Below are 18,970 nucleotides of genomic sequence, written 5' to 3'. Positions count from 1 at the left end.
CGAATAATTATTTGCTTTAGAATAATACGATCGGGTCCTACAGCTGTGCTTCCCCTGGCCCACACAGGCCCAAACAGGAATATAAAGTGGGCCGCAATCAAAATAACATGCAAACGTGGCCCAATAACAGGCCCACATCTCGCTAGTGAAGCCTAAAAAAACGTGCCTGCACATATCACAACTCAATCATTCCGTCACTTAGAAATATTAAATTAAAACACACAGATGTGAGAATTTAAAACCTTATCAATACAAAAGATTCACGAATTATATATTCCATGAAACACAGGAATTACTCTTTTTTCTTTTTTACAATATTACATTTTAAAGATATGAAATCAAATAAATTAAGTTATGCTTAAAAATAATAGAAGCTATCGAAGCTATCGAAGCTATCGAACTTTTTCCAAGCTTTGGATTCCTTTTGAACGATCAGGGCAGGTAAGAATAGTTGGCAAAAACTGATGGGTATTAAACTCAATCATCAATAATGAAGCAAACAATGGCTACTTTTTAAATGGTTCACGCCCACCGCTAGCAGATATTATCTTCTTTGAGCTCTCCCTTTCGAACTTCCCTTCAAGGTTTTAAAAACGCATCTGCTAGAGAAAGGGACTATGAGATCTCATATCGGTTGGGGAGGAGAACGAAGCATTCTGGAATCTTCTTCCTCACAAACGCGTTTTAAAAATCGTGAGGAGAAGCCTGAAAAAGAAAGTCTAAAAATGACAATATCTACTAGTAGTAGGTTTGAACAGTTACACAACTTCCTACTCCTCACAGTTCAAACATCACCCCCAAATACATGCCATATGTGAATGTTATGCCTACCACCAAATACATGTACATGCCATAGGTGAATATTACTCGGCATAACGACTGTCTAGTAAAACTCCTTACCTGGTTAATGTAGATGTTCTCGACCGAAACGTCTGAAAATTTTCACACTCTACTTATTGAAGTCAATAAATAAACAAAACACTGAGCTAAAACACGACAAATTTATAGATCAGTTGCATAAAACACCAAATCTGAAGACCAGAAAGTAAAACAACTGCACATATTTCTATATTCATCCCTTTCTTTTGCAGAGTTAAAGTTGAGGACTAAAGATGGGACTTCGAACCTTAAATTTCTTACAGTTAAGCTATAGGTGCAGTGTTGGCACGAGCCCGAAAAATGCATGATTTGAACAATTGAAATGGAATTATCAATAATCGACAATGGACTCGATCACAAATCAGATACCAAGGTCACATGCTTCACTTTGGATAATACTTCTATTCATGACATTATTCTTAGATGTTCTGGTGCTCATATACAAATATGCAACAGCTGCAATAAGTGAAGGGTCTCAAATAGGCTAAAAGAAAGTTACCTAATTGTGGGTATCATTGAAGCAACAACCCATACACGGCAAACCTAGCAACAACCAAAAGTTGTAAGCAGTAAATCAATTGGCAAGAAAAGTGCAAGAGACAGAAAGAGGAAGGAAATGTTGACTCACTTACAGATGCCTCAGTGCGTATATAGCATTTGTCGTGTTCCAAATCGCATAAGCAGTCGATCTCCTTTGTCTATACATAAGGAACATTTTATTTGATCAAAGTTATTAACAGAAGCACTGCCCATAACAGTCTACAGTTTGATGTCTCAACCAAGACAATATTTTAGTCAATCTATGGAAAGAAAAGACAGGTAAATTACAGTATTCAGTCTCAAAGATTGAGAAATTTTTGCAAATAAATGAAAATTACTGTGTGATTGTCGTCAATGAAATAATTCTAAACTGTACAGGTGAAGAGGGAAAAGGAAGAAAAGAAAATGAACCATAACCTAAGGTCCATCGCTAAGAACTGATGGGCTTGATCTTATACCCTTATAGTACAACTGAAGGGCTTGATCTTATACCCTTATAGTACAATGTGATGTTTTCTTCCCGAATGAGCAAGAAAATGACACCTGGAGTGGTCCTGAGTGGTGGCATAAATTTAAGCCATGCCAAAAGAATTATGCAGAATCGAGCTGAAGTTCTATACCAATCATAATCACATTTAGCACCAGGACCAATTATAATCATATCCGACAGCACGAACCAAAATCTTGGTAGATCAATGAAACTCCACAACTGATTACACAAGCAGAAATGTAAAATTTCTTAATTGCATCTTCAGAAATTAAGGTACGCTGGAAATGTAATACAGGCGTCAAGGTATGAAATCTTTCATGCCAACATATACCTTGGAGTCTTCCCAGGCTAAAATGAATAATCCATTAAGTGTGTCCTCGAGAGCTCGCCAATCAAGCCACTTGATCCTTGGGACCATCATGACTTCATTATTGACCAAGAAATGACAACAAATCCTTGGGACTGTCACGATTTCATCACTGGCTTCGTGGCCATATGCCTCTCTATTAATTTGTCTACAAAGGCACGTATCTGCAAGTGCATAATCCAAGTGCAACCAAGTGGAAACAGATAAGGACCTGTCTAATGAAAAGGGCAAAAAGAAACAACAAAAATACACTACGTCTCACCAGGAAGAAAAATGGTATGCATCAATGGCACAATGGGAACCGTATTAAAGTAGAATTACAATAAAATCCTAATGAAAAAGTGTTCAGTAATATTCTTTTAACAAAAGAAGTTTCATGTGGTAGCGGTACAAAAAAGCATTTGTAAACTGTAACAGATAAAGAAGTTATAGATGGAGGCAAACCTTGTTCCTACGTTTGAAATCAAGAAACTCAGAAACAGTCATGCCTTTCTCTGCATCAGTGGCTTGTTCCATGACCTGATTTACAATGAAACATGGTTAAACATGTAAAACATTTTACTCTCCCACCACCCCAAAAAAAATCCACACACACCGAAAATAAAAGGAACCAAATTTGGGTGGAAGAATGTACTGGGGAAGATGAATTGCTAACCTTGGTTGCACTTTTCTTCATAATTGACTTATATCCATCCTTGTCAATTTTCCTTGCTTTGTAAAGGGGCATCAAGAGTGATGCAACATAATCAACTACAGCCTGCTTAATTCTGTCAGCCCCATGTTGATGGTTTCTTATTGGCTCCTTGCTGATCGTCACTTGTGATATTGAGCTCTCATTCGCTACTTGATCCCTATTCCAAGTGGGGTTGTTCCAATTTGTGTTTGAATCCTCCTCATCATCTACATGAGCTGCAGCTGCTTGAGTCCGCCATCTCTCAATTGCATGATAATCTTTCATTCCAACACTACCAGCTGTATCGACCCATGCTTTCGTGTATATACTACTATCCATAGGAACACTTTCACCAGAGTGTTCCCTGAAGTTTAATTGGCTAACAATCTCATTTGAATGGCTTCTTTGCGAAAGGTTATCTGCAGACATTCGTGAACTTTCAAGATTAACACAAGCAGCAGAAAATTCCACAGACCAGTTCCTGACCCTGCAATTCCTTGAATCTATTTCTGAAGTACAATCTTGTCTTCCTAGCACACTGCCAGACAACTTCCTTTTATACTCGTACTCATCCATTTGAGCATAATGCTCCCTTCTGGCAAATTTGTGAAAGGAGGGGATTTTTGGGAGCTGCATCGCACTCTTGGCTTCAGAAGATGCATATGCCTGTGGTGTGAAAATCATCAAGTAAATTTAATGTAGACAAAACATGCAATCGGGAATTCACAAATCTCCTATAAACTAGTCAACAAATTCAATGGAAGCCAGATATGACAAGGCTATCTAAATACAGTTTCTAGATCCTATATTACATAAGCTTGTCACTTTTTGGGATCAATTAAAAGTTATATTCCATCCATAGAAAAAGTAAAAAAGTTACACCATTCCCAAAAACTAACACAAAAATTTCTGCCACTGATGAAATAGAAACTAACATATGCTATGATCACAACCAAACTTTATCATACAAGCTATGACCTAGTGCTGGTGCATTTAGTCCATATTCACACCAACGTATTATAAAATTTCACCCAAGTAAAGATTATATAACATGGCAATGATTAATGATGGCACATCCCCTTAATATTATGAGTTTAAGTAACCAAGCCCATAAAAACAAACTGTTGTCGTAAGTTCGTACCAAGGAAGACTCATTACTAACCCAGTCACTAAAGCATTAAATAAGCAGAGAATCAAAAGACAACCTTCGCAGCTGCAAGTGCTGCTGCACGTGCTGCCTCAGCAGCAGCAAAGGCAGCCTCCTCTTCTTCTGTCATCACAATGTTGTTGTCTTCCATCTCTGCATCCTGCTTTCCAAATGAACCCCTTGACCTTGATGAACTGATATCTGATTTTGATGAATTTTCCATTTCCAATTTCAATTTACTATTATCACTTTTCATATTGACATCAGACGTTGAGGGAATTGCAGCTGATGCAGAAGTCGGCAAATTGCCTCTACTATCCAGCGCGCAGTTGTTCGAGTGCAAAGGAGGTTTTCCAGAAGAAGAATCTTTATTAGATTTCCTCTTCAATGATTCCACAGTAGAAACTGACTTAGAGAGTTTTAGCCCCCCATTAGCAGCCTTTTCTTTACGGAAAACTTCAAGCCAAATGCTAACCAACTGACTTGCAATGGCACGAATGTCACGGCTTGTATGCACACATACCTTTTCTTTGACAGTTTTACCTATGCCTGCACCAATTGTTAGCAAAGGCAATATATCATAAATTCCCTCCACCGACCATATTAATTTCAATTTCAAAGGAAAACACACACACACACACTAACTTTTACTCAAAAGTAAGAGCTTAACAAGAAAACGTAATCACATGCATGAGCAAGAAAATAATAGAACATTAATACTGAAAATAAACAAAATCTGGTTTACATTTAAACATGAACATTAGAGAATGACAAGTCAAAGAGCTATATCAGTTAGATACAAAATTCTTTAGCAGTAAGGTTTCTAACAAGCATAGTCAAGGAGGGTTTAAAAGAAAAGAAAGATATATCAAGTCACTCAAAAAGGCAAGTAGATATACCTGATAAGCGAACTGCAAGTAGATCAGTTGAAACTAGCACAAGAATACGAACACACTGCCGAAGAAGTTGAGTCCCATCCTTCCCCATTGAGTCCTACAATCAATTGTAAGCCAAAATTTTAACGGTTATGAAATGAACAGATTATGCTGTTTAGAGGTAAATGAATGAGGGAAAAAAGAATTTTGTAGTAAAGCTTGTACTAATAAGTGTAGACATTACCAATATCCATGAGTTGAGAACTGTAAGGCCTTCTTTAGCCCCTGCAAAAGACTTTAACGTCTCAACAGGGATATTCAGCAACTCTTTTGCCACATGCAATCTCCCTGCTGTTGTTTTTGCACTAAAAAACAAGTCTTTTAGTAAAGCTTCTCTGGTCACAATCCTGGATCCATCCAAAGAATTTTTGAAAAGAGCATCAGAAAGCTTAACAGCATCAAGTCTTGTAATTATGTCTCCAACTTCATCATTCTCACAATCAAACTGCCTCTGAGCAGCTTCCATTGCCTCTACTTCTGCTGTAAAATCATAACCATAACTCAATATATCAATCATGCGTACAGCCTCTCTTATCCCACTCATCATTGCACCCCCAACGGTGTCAGGATGCTCCTTGCAAGTAGCTTCACCAGCAAAAAACAAACAGTTTCCAACAGGCCTCGCTAAAATGTCATAATCCTCTCCCGATGCTCCAACAGCAACATAAGAGTAAGCACCATAGCTAAACGGATCTCGTCCCCAATCAGTCACTACAGTTGCAACTGGATCAGGCACCATAGCTTCTCCAAAAAGTTTTCGAAGGACCATTAATGCATGGCTTACGTTATCAGAAGAGCTGATATATTGCCTCTCCACAGCCGCCTGACCAACCACTAATGCCATGAGAACAGGAGCACCAACTGTTTTTCTTACATTCCAAAACATGAAACACTGCCCCCTCCACTTTGTTTCCTCTGCAGTTGCCCCAAAATAATCCACTGAGTCATCCCAGAAAACTTCTGGAAATTCAAGAACTATTTTGTTAAGAACTCCAAATCCAAGGCGCTGGATGGACAGACGCTTCCATTCAGGCAATGGTGGGGAAAACTTAATAGTTTCTTCTTTCAAGCACCCAAGAGGCACGGTAATAAGGACAGCATCTCCTAGGAACACACAGCCATTGGTTGTGGAAACTTTTACCTTTGCACTCTGATTCTCATTTAACTCAATGCCATTGGTGCTGTAAGAAATATCAGCCACAGCATGATTTAGGTGAACATTGAGTCCTCCACCAAGAGACTCAACAACAGTGCTATAACCCCCTTTAATCATACAATGAGCTCCTCCAAAACCTCCATAAAGATCGTCCTGATTCCAATTAGGAAGAGATACTTTCTTGAGCATAGCAGCACAACCATACTCCAAGTTAGCAAAATGCCAATTCATAACTCGCCTCTCAAAGGGACTCAAAAGCTCTTTATCAGAACAAGCATCTATTCCCAATCGAGCCATGCGCCGTCGCTTAAGGGCATATTCTAAACCCTCCTCAAGAGACATGGCCATTGCGTTCTCTCCTCTTTGTGCAACAAGCAACACCATGTCATCAAGAAGACTATTATATTCTGCTTCCAAAGCTTCATCCATGTCTACTGGAACTTTTTTGCATGTAATGATATCATAGAGTGGACAGTCACTATTTAATACAGTCAACTCAAGTCCCAATTGAGTGCAAATCAATGAAGATGGATCGGGTCTTCTTTCAGTTGCGACATCAGCCTCTACTCCTGTAATAATACTTGCACCAAGATCTACAGGAACAGAAAGAGAGGAGCGATCTGTATAAACACGACCTCCTAACCTATTCCTAGCTTCAAGTACAATGACAGTAAAGCCCTGACGATGCAAGTGCTTGGCAGCAGTTAAGCCAGCAGGACCAGCTCCAATAACAATTACTTTCTTTCTGACTTCAGAACTACTCTGCTGTTGTTGATCACCTCCGACACACGCATCGGAGGACTGGATTTGGTGCCGACCATTTCTTGAATGATTAGTTAAATGTGAGGCAGCTTTACCTGGAACATCAATACCTACAAATTTTACCGGTATAGGATCACGAGTACCAAACTCCAAGTCCTGTACCAATTCTTGTTCATGTTCCACTAGTTTTGCTAACTCAAAATTATTTTCAATCATAAGATCTCTTCCTTCAGTATCTTCCAATAGTAGTTCACAGCCAGCTGCAACATTGTTCTCTGCATCCGAAGCATCAGAATTTTTAACAATGACACAAACCCCTTCCTCAGAATCAGCAGCTGAAGCAACAGTAATCTCTCCAACTTTCTTTTCTCCTAGCTCATATTCATACTTAATATCAGATTCTGATTTGGCTTTCTCAGAAGCAATCCCCGCATTTATATAACCCTGTCAATTTCATTAGAAATTAATACTGACCTGAGGGGAAAACACAGCCTCCAAAGTAGAATGACATAAGAAATTTTTAATTGACGGAAATGAATATCAAAGACAAACTAACTGGTCCATAAAAAACACAAGACAATACTCTGCAATCTGTTCTAACTTACACGTAGATTAAGAAATGCATAGATCTCCCTAATAAGGGGGAAACGTGGTGGTTCATCCATAGAGGGAGTATTAGTGACCCCACAGTCAACGAGATTCAAAATGCGTGTAACATCTTTACTCCAAAGGCCCAGGATCTGATTCCTGCAAGAAGACACATTTTAACTATCATTGAATAATAGAATCATAGATTAAAGAGTATCAATTAAACTTAAATATACGCTGTTTCAGCTCCATTCCAGCATCAATTCAATAAGCATGAAACATTATTGCTTGGGGAGTGACAATTCTTCTAATGACATTGATGCTTGGAGAACTCAGCACCCCTAATAATTTGTCGTTAGCTGGAAAGTAGTATTACTTCTGTTTACTCCCCATGGTTTACAGTAGAATTTAGCTGAGAGTATAGTACTTATCCATGCAAGGCTCACATGTATAATATACAAATAATAACAATGTTCATGATACGGCAGAAAACAGTACAATTTTTTAAAATATTTCCTTCTCATAAAAATCGCCAAACCAAGACTGGCATCAACTTGAATATAAAAGAATCACAAAGAAGCTTCAAAGTTTTGATTAATCGTTTAAGTTAATAGGACTCAGAACATCATCCAGCAACTAACCATAGATGTATTACCAAAATAAAATAAAATAAAATACTGTATATGTATGTGTGTGTATGTATGTATGCATGTATCATTAGACAACATGCATGGTATCTGATGCTGAATATAATTCCGTAGTTGCACACTCCACGATGGAGAAAGGCATAGAGAAAAGGCATAAAAACCACTTAAGTGACATAAATCAAGGCATGGAGAAAAGCAATCTATCCAAAATAAGGTGATATGCAAGACGGCATGTAATAAGATAAAGGATTAAGTAACAAATACCTGCATGCCAAGTACTCTTGAAGCCCACCTTTGCGCTTTAGCACATCCTTAAATTTAATCTTCTCAAGTAGACTAACTGCATGAGCCTTCAGCCCTGCGGATACTGCAGCTCTACCACCAGTTTCAGCTTCTGTAAAAGTTGTTGATGTAGAATCCCTTCTTGATCTGAAAGAATGATCACCATCAACTGCACGCTCACTAATCAAAATCTCCCAATCAATATCTCCTTTGTAAGCCATGTCATCATGTCTAGGCTTCTTTGTCTTGCGCGCTACACGTTGTAAGGCTGAAAGCTTTAAATCTTTTTCACTACCAGGAGCAGATATTACATCCTCAAGGTCAGTATCGTCTGGAGTCAAAGACCCAGGAGAAGATACCTTAACGTCCTTACCAGGAAGTATATTATTTGGACCATCTATCCCTACGGAAGCCTTGACCTGTTGATTATCTGATATCATGCTGAAATTTCCAATAGGACAAACTTCTGGATAATTTGGTACAGATGTAGTTGCCCCAGATTTTTGGGATCTGGAACATTGAACAGCAGTTGAATCTGAAATACTCCGAGAGATCCGAGCATTTTCCTTCTGCCTAGAACCACCTTTGGTATTTGGCACATCAGTTCCAGTATTTAAATTACCAGAGTCACTGCAAGTCTTATCCACTTCCTTTGAATCGAAAGCTGCGGATATCTGAAGATTGGAGAGTGTTGTTCTGTCTAATGATTGATCAGAAATCTTTAAATTTTGAGTAGATCTACAGATTTCTTTGGAAGAATTTTCACAGAAGTTGGTAGAGGTAGGCAATTCATCATGATGCATAACAAGTAATCTATCTTTTCCTTCACAATCTACACCTAAAGTTTTTTTAGACAAAGTGACTGTTGTCTCTTGGGCCACCACATCACAAAAATATCCGCTGGAAACAACCCCACAAAGGCCATGGTTTTCTTTTGACTGTTCTAGAGGGCGAAAAGAACTGCACATATTTTCATTAAGATGATTTTCACCTAGCCCATCCTGAAGAGAAACCATTTCTGCCAAATGGCTACGCTCCATTGTCTCGCCACAAGAACAATGTTTTAATGCATTCTTGATTTCACATGATGCCTTTCTTTCCAGCCCCTGGAAATTATCCCTAAATTGACTATAGATTTTGCTATCTTGATTATTGAGACGACGTTGATACTCTTCTTGGTCACCTTCGACCCCTTGGTGGCATTGTCCTTGATCGGGATTAGGATTACAATTCTCTCCAGTGCACCGTGAACAGGAAATTAAACATGACATAGTAAGATCAGAATCTGTTTTTTCTACAACTTGTGCCAGCTTAGCAGAAGAATCAGAACTCATTATGGAGTATGTTTCATGATCCCCAGTTCTAGAAAAAGGACTCAATTTATCTTCTGAAGCCTCGTCCTTGCAATCTGGTTTAAATGTTGTAGATATGAATGTTTTCCTAGTTGAACCAGATTGAACCTTTTGGACAAATGCTGACAGTGAATCATCCAACTGTTTATCAAAAGAGCACTTAGCACTTCTCCGACTCGAGATACCCGTCTCCATGTCTTTTAATTCCAAAACAGGTGCTTCACACTTCGTTTCTACATCAATCATTGCAGATGAATCGAACTCTTCACGGTACATTAATTCACCCTTTTCTGGTCTAAATCTTGCGTCTAAATCCCCTTGTCCTCTGGATGCATTAACCAAAGATTCTGCCACACTTACAGAAGAACTCTGTTTCCTAGCAATTCTGGGTCCAACCTCTTTAGGACGCCTCAACTTTTTTCTGAAACTGGCTAAAGTGTCGTCCATTCCCCCAATATCCTCTTGCTCTGGATGTTTTGCTCCTTTCTTGTCAACCATCTTGTCCCTTTCACCACCATCGTCTACACCCAACTTACTCTTCTTAGAGTTGCGTGATCTCTTCAACTTCAGCAGAGATCCAATGGGTTCATCATCGTCTGAATCAAACCCACCCTCCTTAGGCTTCGTTCTTTTCCTAAAACCAGACTTCTTGTTGTCTCCGTCCATCTTCTCAACCCCACATTCAATAAATAACCAGCAAATCTCGATGGTGTAACCCTAACCCAGCTTGATAAAACAAGCAATCAAGCAATAATCTGAAACACATCCCATTGCTTTCCACCTCCCAAACATCAAGTATCTAAAACTCAGAAATCCAGTAAAGAAATTCTACCGATTAGCTAATTATACCGCGAATATCGGAAAGAGTTCCTTCCTAACTCGACCAATACCAAAATAACAAAAGAACAATGCGATAAGAGATGTAAGAAAACACGCATCTAGGGTTTGTACCAGCATGCCTGAGAAGAAGCGAAAAGAAACACAAAATCGGTGAGGGAAAAGCAGCAGACCTTGAAAAAGCTTGTATTTCGCGGCATTCAAGAATTGGTGACAAGAAGAAGAAGAGAGTGAGTGCACGTTAGCCTGACCGGTGGTGAGAGTGACGGTCGGCTCTGAGAAGTGCGCCGTCAGCGGGATGGGGGCAAAAAAGTCTGTTGCGGGGGAGAAAAAATAAGAAATAAATAATTAATTATAATATTAGAAATAAATAAACCCAAAACGACAGGTGAGGTGAAAGAAAGTAGTGGGACGAGGGGACCTTATGAAACGCCACGGACCAATCGGCGAGTTTTTTTTTTTTTTCTTTTTTTTTTTCGGACCGAAATTCCTCTTTTTCTTCGCGGTGAAAATTTACTTTTTTACCGTAATTAGGTATTACTTTTATTAGGGGTGAATAGAGTCGAACCAACTAGTTCAGGTTTTAGTATTAATTAAATTTTATAGAGTAATTAAAAATTTTAAAAATAATTTTAATATATACATATAAAAGTTCTATATCATTTTTTAAACAAAATGTTAAAAATTTTCAATAACTAAAACTTGAGTTTCATCACGTCGTTATATGACACTACTGCACTCGTTTCATATTCTAACTCATGTCTAAGTTCAAACGATATGTAATGAATTATTCTATGTGAGATTCCACATTGATTGGCTAACTGAATGAAATATTCCTTATAGGGTGGAAAATTCTTTCCTTAACATACGCGTTTTTTTAAACTGCAAGGTTGATGGTAATACGTAACAGGCTAAAGCAAAAATGTCTATTAGTAATGTGCTTAGGTTGTTACAAATGGTATTAGAGTCAGCTACCAAGTGACGTTCCAACGAGAATGTTGAGCCAAACAGAGTGGATTGTGAGATTTCACACCGGATAGAAAAAGGGAACAAAACATTCCTTATAGGGGAGGAAAAACCTTTTTGTAACATACACGTTTTAAAACCGTGAAGCTGATGACGATACATAACATGTAAGAGGTCTTATAAGGGTGGAGATACTAGCGGTGGGCTTGGAATATCCTTTTTGCTTTAATATAAAAGCTATTTCTAAATTAAAAATAAATATATATTTTAAGAATTTTTTAATATTATATACTTTGAAATTGGCCTGTTTTAAATTAACCTTAAAAAAGGTTTAATTAAATCCGATAATTTGAATTATACTTATTTTAGTATTCATCATTAAATTGGCGAAACATATATGGCATTTAATTCATTCTTAAATATAATTAAATAACATAATTGAGCAAGAAGTTTGATGGGGACGAGGATAGCAATCATTTTTAGAAACTAAATTTGACACATATTTCTTAATAAATACTATATTCATTTTATTCCCTTTAATTTAACCCACCTAACAAATCTACCAAATCCACCGACTAATTGCATAATTAATTTCACAAAATTGGTATAATATATATATATATATATATCATTAATTAATTTGAAGTTGGAGTTTAAATTATCGACTTTTAAAATAATAATCGATATGTTTGAAAAATCTACAGTAATCTAACCATAAAAAATACATAAATTGAAAAATATAAGATTATTTAGATTAAATATTAATTTAATTATAGATCTTGGAATATTATGTTTATGTAGTCTTTTAAAAAGTGAATTTAAAAAATTTTAAAGCTTAGAACAAAATTTATAATTTAAAATTTTCAAATCCCAAGTATACACGAACTCTCCAAAGTTTGAAGAATAATATTTATAATTTAACTCGTTATTTACAATATAAGTATTAAAAAAAAAAAGAATAAGAAGAAAATACACGCTTTATTTAATGGGTTTTATTTAAGAAACAATATTGGACAGAAATTCTATTTTTCAGTCAAATGTCTATAGTAACCTTCTGTGATACGTTGAGAAGTCATAATTTTCGTTCTGAATGGACCTAAAATCGTCATTTTGATCGGCCACTGAAAACCAGTGGCAGGGGGTTGGATTACTTATCTTTATCGTTAATGGCGGATTTTGAAAAACAGAGCAATTCGAGCTACCTACTTCTCTGCAACTATGATTCTCCAAATTCTCGTCCTCACTTTGCTGCCACCGTCGACCGCCGACGACGTCGGCGGCCAGTGGCAGATTCTGCAGAACGACATCGGAGTTCTGCCAATGCACATGCAGTTACTTCACAATGACAGAGTCGTCATCTACGACAGAACCGACTTCGGCACCTCCAATTTGAGCTTGCCAGATGGAAAATGCCGAATGGATCCAAACGATACGGCTCTGCAAGTCGATTGTACTGCTCATTCACTGGAATACGACGTCGCTTCCAACTCGTTCCGGCCACTCATGGTTCAGACCGATGTATGGTGCTCTGCCGGTGCCGCCATGAGCGATGGAACTCTCGTTCAGACCGGCGGATTCAACGACGGTGATCGGAGAGTTAGAATCTTCAAGCCGTATCCTAATGGCTCCGATTGGGAGGAGATTCCGTTTGCCCTAAGTGTTCGCCGATGGTATCCGACGAACCACATTCTGCCAGATGGACGGCAGATTGTAATCGGTGGACGGCGGCAGTTCAACTACGAATTTTTTCCGAAAACCGGCGGAACTTCCAAGGCGTATAGCTTACCATTCTTGATAGAGACGAACGATCGGTTGATCGAGAACAATTTGTATCCGTTTGTGTTTCTGAACATCGACGGAAGTTTATTCATTTTCGCGAACAATCGGTCGATTCTGTTCGATTACGCGAGGAATAAGGTGCTGAAGACTTTTCCGGCCATTCCTGGCGGAGATCCGCGGTGTTATCCGAGCACTGGCTCAGCGGTGCTGCTTCCGTTGAAGAATTTACAGGCGGCGACGATTGGAGCAGAGGTCTTGGTCTGCGGTGGAGCTCCGAAAGGGTCTTTTAATGAAGCTCTGAATCGGACCTTTGTAAAAGCTTTAAATACCTGCGCTAGAACCACAATAACCGACCCGAAACCCGAGTGGGTCATTGAAACAATGCCGGTGGGTAGAGTAATGGGGGACATGATTTTACTTCCAAACGGCGACGTTTTGATCATTAATGGCGCGGGGTTGGGAACGGCCGGGTGGGATAACGCTCGGGACCCAGTTTTAAACCCGGTTGTGTACCGACCCAGTGACCCACCCGGCTTAAGGTTCCGGTTGTTGAACCCGAGCACGATCCCCCGTCTTTATCACTCCACGGCGGTGCTACTCGGTGACGGTCGCATATTGGTCGGCGGGAGCAATCCGAATATATATTACAACTTCACCGGCGTGCCGTTCCCGACGGAGCTGAGACTGGAAGCGTTTTCGCCGCCGTATTTGGATCCAAAATTTGAAAATCTGCAACCAATGATATTATCACCGTCGTCTCAAACCAAAGTTAGACACGCACAGCAGTTGGTGGTTCGGTTTAAACTCACCGGTGGCGGTGTAACTTCCGATACGGTGGAGGTGACTATGGTGGCACCACCGTTCAATACACATTCATTCTCCATGAGTCAGAGACTGCTAGTGATCGGCGGCGAGAATGTGACGAACGTGGGAAATAACACGTGGGATATCCACGTCAGTATTCCCGGGTCGGGTACCATTGCTCCATCTGGGTATTACCTTTTGTTTGTGGTTCACGGGAAGATTCCGAGTAAGGGCATTTGGATTCGAATTGCATGAGGGGTAAAAAGGGAAATAGAGAGGAATTTATTCTAATTATTCTTATTTTATTTTTCTTTCACGTGGAAACACAATACCCTGACCTTTTTTTAATGTTTCGTTTACTTGTAGGAAAAAAAAAAAAAAAAAGAGGAAGTGCTAGATATATCTATTTTCCTTTTATGTGATTTTTCCCCTTATTTATGATGTAATATATTAAAAAAACTAATAATAAAATTATGGATTAAATTTAATTATGATCTTAATGTGTTATTCGTTCAGGAAATAAAAATAAAAATAAAAATAAATAAAAGGTTGGCACTTTATTATATTAATCTAGCTCCGGAGATTATTATTATTATTATTATTATTTTCAACACTCTGTTACATGCACGTGAAAAAATAAATAAAAAATAAAAAAGAAAGATAATCTGTTTCTGTCTTCTTTTATGCTAAAATAGTTTTTTTTTTTAAATAATAAAAAAAAAATAACGATAGCAAATAGGCATTTAGAGCTAAATTAGACAATTTACGGATGATGTTTGTATAGAACATAAAAAAAGGTTATTTATTACACAAAAAAACAATGGAATATCACATGCACATCGTTGCCCATATGCACGTGCCACGTACGACACTTTATCCAACCAAAGTCAAGACATTCACGGATCACCCCTTTACCATTGCAATCTATACTAAAAAAAAAAAAAAAAGTGAATACTTAAATTAAAATTTAAATTTTAAAAAATTAATAGTTAATTAGACCTGAGGTTAGACTTGTAATTTAACTTTTATTATTTTAAAATTTATAATTTAAATGGCTGCTTAATAATAATTTAATTTTTAAAGATCGTGTTTATTTATTTTTGTTTTCATTTTTTTAACGGTTTTATTTGTCTAAAAAAATATATGGAGTATTAAATCAAATTTAAAGAAATAAAAAAATCTTCAAAAACTATTTTTTGAGTTTTATTTGATATCTATTTATTTTATAATTGTATGTATTTTAAAATTTGTGCAACGAGCTTTTATTTTTTTAAAAATAAACTTTGATTTATAGTTTAATTCCAATAAAGGGTAGAATAGGCATATAAAGATTATCTTTTATATATAATAGAATTGTTGAGAAATTATATTTTTTAAAATTTAATATTTATATCGACACGAAGCTGAATCTCAAAACTTAGGACTAAGCCGGTTGGCATCCTGACCGCGATCAGTCCAAGCCGGGTTCGCCACGTATGGAGGTTTTCGTCTCCTTGACTACAGCACAACTCAGAGAGGAGAATTTTCAACCCTGCAATGGAAGGGAGAAAGGGGAAGAAGGGTTACATGTGGGCAATTTCAGCTGGTCTCAACGCTGCGTTCGCTGCCATTGCCGCCAAGCTTTTCTCCTCTACGGTAATCTTTCTCCATTTCTTTCCCCTACGAACCGTTTCACGATGATGCGATGATTTGCCCTAATTTGTATGAGCCAACACAATCACGAGCTGCTTTTGTCAATTGTCTGAAGTTTTTCATCATTCTCGTTCTAATCATATTGCAATCGCCTCTGCACATATAATATCGACGTTGCAAATTGGCAGTCTACTGGATTTTGGCTAGTATTTATAGCTTTTGTTAGTGTATATTAGCAATCTGATTATATGTGAGATTTCAAGTGGATTGGACAGTGGAACGAAACATTTATTATAAAGTGTGAAAATCTCTTTCCAACAAACACGTTTTAAAACCATGAGACTAATGACTATATGTAACCGACCAAAGTGAACAATATTGGCTAATGGTAGGCTTGGGCTGTTACAATATGTACCGCCGGGTAGTGTGCCAGTGAGGATACTGGGCCAAAAAAGGGTGAATTGTGAGATCATATATTGGTTAAAAAGGGGAACAAAACATTCTTGATAAGGGTGTGGAAACCTCTCCCCTGTAGACACGTTTTAAAACCAAATAACGGGCCAAAGCGGACAATATATGCTAGCGGTGGACTTGGGCTCTTACGGTATATCTCCTTAAACTTAGAATATGACCATAAGATCCATTGGAATTTGTTGGGTTTGGCGTATTGTGTTTAACCTCTTACAATCTGAAGAGAAGAGTATAGGTAGTTTAAGGAAGAAGGATTCAGTGAATGTGGGGGTTGTGAGGTCCCACGTGCGTTCACACCCACGTCTGTTGGAGAGGGGAATGAAACATTTCTTACAAGGGTGTGGAAACCTCTCTTGGTAAAGATGAGTAAAGATGGAAACCTTGAGGGGAAGTCTTTGAAAGGAACGCCAAAAAAAGACAATATCGGCTAGTAGTGGACTAGATCTATTATTGGAGTGGAGACTCTGTCAAACGAGTTATGGCACACTTATGGTAAAGATGAATTCGGGAAGGTTACCCACAGCAAGACGAGTGGAAGTGAAGTCCTTGGTGCATCTCCAAACTTAGGTGTCATATGTAGGTCTTTCTTCAATTATGTTTGTAACGAGGAGAAAGGCTTCGTTCTGGAAGGACAAATTCATAGGTAGTTTACTCTTTGCAGCTTGGTTCCTACTGTTCTTCTTGGTTCGAAGTCAGATAATTATCAATCTTGGATCTCCTTGGGAGTGAGTTGTGTTGGATGATCATCCACCCTCTTTGGGGACTCTGTGTCCTCGTTGGCATACCGTCTAGTGTCCTCACTGGCATACCATCCGGTGTCTGGTTCTAATACTATTTGTACTAACTCAAGCCTACCGCTAGGTGATACTGACCGTTTTGGCTTGTTCCGTATCGCCGTCAGCCTCACGATTTTAAAACGCGTTTGTTAGGGAAATGTTTCCACACCCTTAAAAAGAATGCTTCATTCCTTTCTCCAACCGATATGGGATATCATAGATTTGTTCGAACTTTTCAATACATCAATGGGAAGTTCTTTTGTTTCATAAAAGCATCAATCAATATGAGGCATTGCCTATTTTTAGACTTCAAATTAAATTACATGCAAATATCTAGAGGAAGCTGCCATAAGTTGGAAACCGACATACCCAGTTTCCCTCTTACTTTGGTTTTGATCTTAGCACTTCTTTTTCTTGAACAGTTAATTAGGTATGGACTGGTAATTGCGTTCAACTTGGCAATGTGGGGATGTTATGTCAACAGCTTAAAAGCTCTCTCGTCATTACAAGCTACAGGGACCAACTTTTCAGCAAACTTTCTTTGTTCTGGTCTAGCCGGTTTCTTCTTGTTCGAAGAAGCATTATCATTTCAGGTAAATCCTTGATCATATCCATAGCTTCTGCCCAAGTTCTTATGCACAATACACTTTTGACTTCTTTTAGTAATATTGGTTGGATTTTGCATATCTCGTATAAATATTTTCGGAGCTATCAAGCCCACTGCTAGCAGATATTGTCTTCTTTAGACTTTTCCTTTTGAGCTTCCACTCTAGGTTTTTGAAACGCGTCTACTCGGGACAAGTGTCTAGACCTTATAAAGAATGTTTCGTTCTCCACTCCAATCAATGTAGGATCTCACAATCCACCCCCTTGGGGCCCAGCGTTCTCGCTGGCACACCGCTCGGTATTTGGTTCTGATACCATTTGTAACCATCCAAGTCTAAAGAAGACAATATTTGTTAGTGGTGGGCTTGAACTATTACAGACAAGTCGTGGTTCCATGACCTTTAATATCCGTTTTCCTGGTGTCTCTGTACACTCTGCAACTCGTTCTGTCCCTTTCCAGCAGATAAGAAACTTCTTCTGTTATCATATTGTTCACACTTATGATGTTGGCTGCAACACTTTTTTTATTACTGCGTTGTTGATCGTTACCATTTTATTATGCTTAACTCGGCAACAGTATCAGTCATTTGCCAATAAATGTAAAAGAAGTCACCAATGACAGTGAAGAATACTTACTAACAAACAGTACTATGGAGTCATCCAACTCATGTAAAGTTGCCTTAGCTGTTTTAAGCGACTTTCTGAAGGCCGGGAAACACTTTTTTCCCGCTTAGAAACACATTTTTAAGCTCTTAGAAATTCGTTACAAACAGACACTTAGATATTAACACATTCAAACGTGCATCTCTTAACGCCAATGTAATGTTTCCCAGTGGTTTGTAGGTGCCATATTGATTGTAATGGGCGTGCTGATATTGAATCAGTCGAGCATTGAGAAGAAGGAATCAAAGGACTGACCTCTGCTCTTAATTTGATATCAAATATTTGAAAACTTGAAATACAAACTCTATTTTCATTGAATCTCTTGTTTCCAAATTTTTGTTTACATATATCTTACCAATGTTCGACAAACTTTGGTACATGTATGTGGGTTTTTTGCTTCGATCAGGGTCGAGATTGAAGCTACATGGAGCATGCATTTTCGGCTGGGAGCACCTTCGAAAAGCGAGGCCTACTTCCAAATTCACAGAGGGCGATAATCATTCTCCTAAAAGAAAAAAAAACTCAACTATTACAATCTCTACTATTAATCATTGTAAGTCTTATTTACGGGTGAAACTAAAAATCTCAATAATTTTTATTGATACAAATATTAATTAT

At 38.1% G+C, this 18,970-nt stretch overlaps 3 protein-coding genes across 7 annotated transcripts; 2 read left to right on the top strand and 1 right to left on the bottom strand.

The window, feature by feature from the left end:
• Positions 1-90: 90 nt before the first annotated feature.
• LOC111492067 (lysine-specific histone demethylase 1 homolog 3-like) lies at positions 91-10,986 on the bottom strand. 4 transcript variants are annotated; one of them, XR_002719814.1, is made up of 11 exons: positions 8,449-10,986; positions 7,555-7,696; positions 5,216-7,393; positions 4,996-5,089; positions 4,155-4,645; positions 2,932-3,615; positions 2,721-2,795; positions 2,241-2,440; positions 1,512-1,577; positions 1,379-1,422; positions 91-166 (listed from the first exon to the last, which is right to left on the bottom strand). XR_002719814.1 is itself a non-coding variant. In XM_023141244.1 (9 exons), exons 2-9 carry the CDS (start codon positions 10,482-10,484, stop codon positions 2,375-2,377), a joined length of 5,766 nt encoding a protein of 1,921 aa, XP_022997012.1. In that variant the 5' UTR covers positions 10,485-10,617; positions 10,829-10,986; the 3' UTR covers positions 1,613-2,374. The 4 variants fall into 4 exon arrangements, 2 of the variants coding, with proteins under 2 accessions (XP_022997012.1, XP_022997010.1); XR_002719813.1 differs by lacking the exons at positions 91-166; positions 1,379-1,422; positions 1,512-1,577 and adding an exon at positions 1,613-2,128; XM_023141244.1 differs by lacking the exons at positions 91-166; positions 1,379-1,422; positions 1,512-1,577 and having other exon boundaries at positions 1,613-2,440; positions 8,449-10,617; positions 10,829-10,986.
• A 1,665-nt stretch (positions 10,987-12,651) lies between these two features.
• Positions 12,652-14,557, top strand: LOC111492302 (aldehyde oxidase GLOX1-like). Its single transcript, XM_023141597.1, has one exon. It carries the CDS (start codon positions 12,840-12,842, stop codon positions 14,457-14,459), a length of 1,620 nt encoding a protein of 539 aa, XP_022997365.1. The 5' UTR covers positions 12,652-12,839; the 3' UTR covers positions 14,460-14,557.
• Positions 14,558-15,622: 1,065 nt separating this feature from the next.
• LOC111492304 (multidrug resistance protein EbrB) lies at positions 15,623-18,751 on the top strand. Of its 2 annotated transcripts, XM_023141599.1 has the most exons (4): positions 15,623-15,839; positions 17,506-17,676; positions 18,523-18,612; positions 18,655-18,751. In XM_023141599.1, exons 1-3 carry the CDS (start codon positions 15,741-15,743, stop codon positions 18,604-18,606), a joined length of 354 nt encoding a protein of 117 aa, XP_022997367.1. In that variant the 5' UTR covers positions 15,623-15,740; the 3' UTR covers positions 18,607-18,612; positions 18,655-18,751. The 2 variants fall into 2 exon arrangements, with proteins under 2 accessions (XP_022997367.1, XP_022997366.1); XM_023141598.1 differs by having other exon boundaries at positions 15,630-15,839; positions 18,523-18,701.
• Positions 18,752-18,970: the final 219 nt, after the last annotated feature.

This window comes from Cucurbita maxima, unplaced genomic scaffold (genome assembly GCF_002738345.1).
Source record: "Cucurbita maxima cultivar Rimu unplaced genomic scaffold, Cmax_1.0 Cma_Scf00017, whole genome shotgun sequence".
NCBI classification, from domain to species: Eukaryota; Viridiplantae; Streptophyta; class Magnoliopsida; order Cucurbitales; family Cucurbitaceae; genus Cucurbita; species Cucurbita maxima.
Note: the sequence above shows the minus strand (reverse complement) of the source record. Positions and strands in the feature narration are given on the sequence as shown.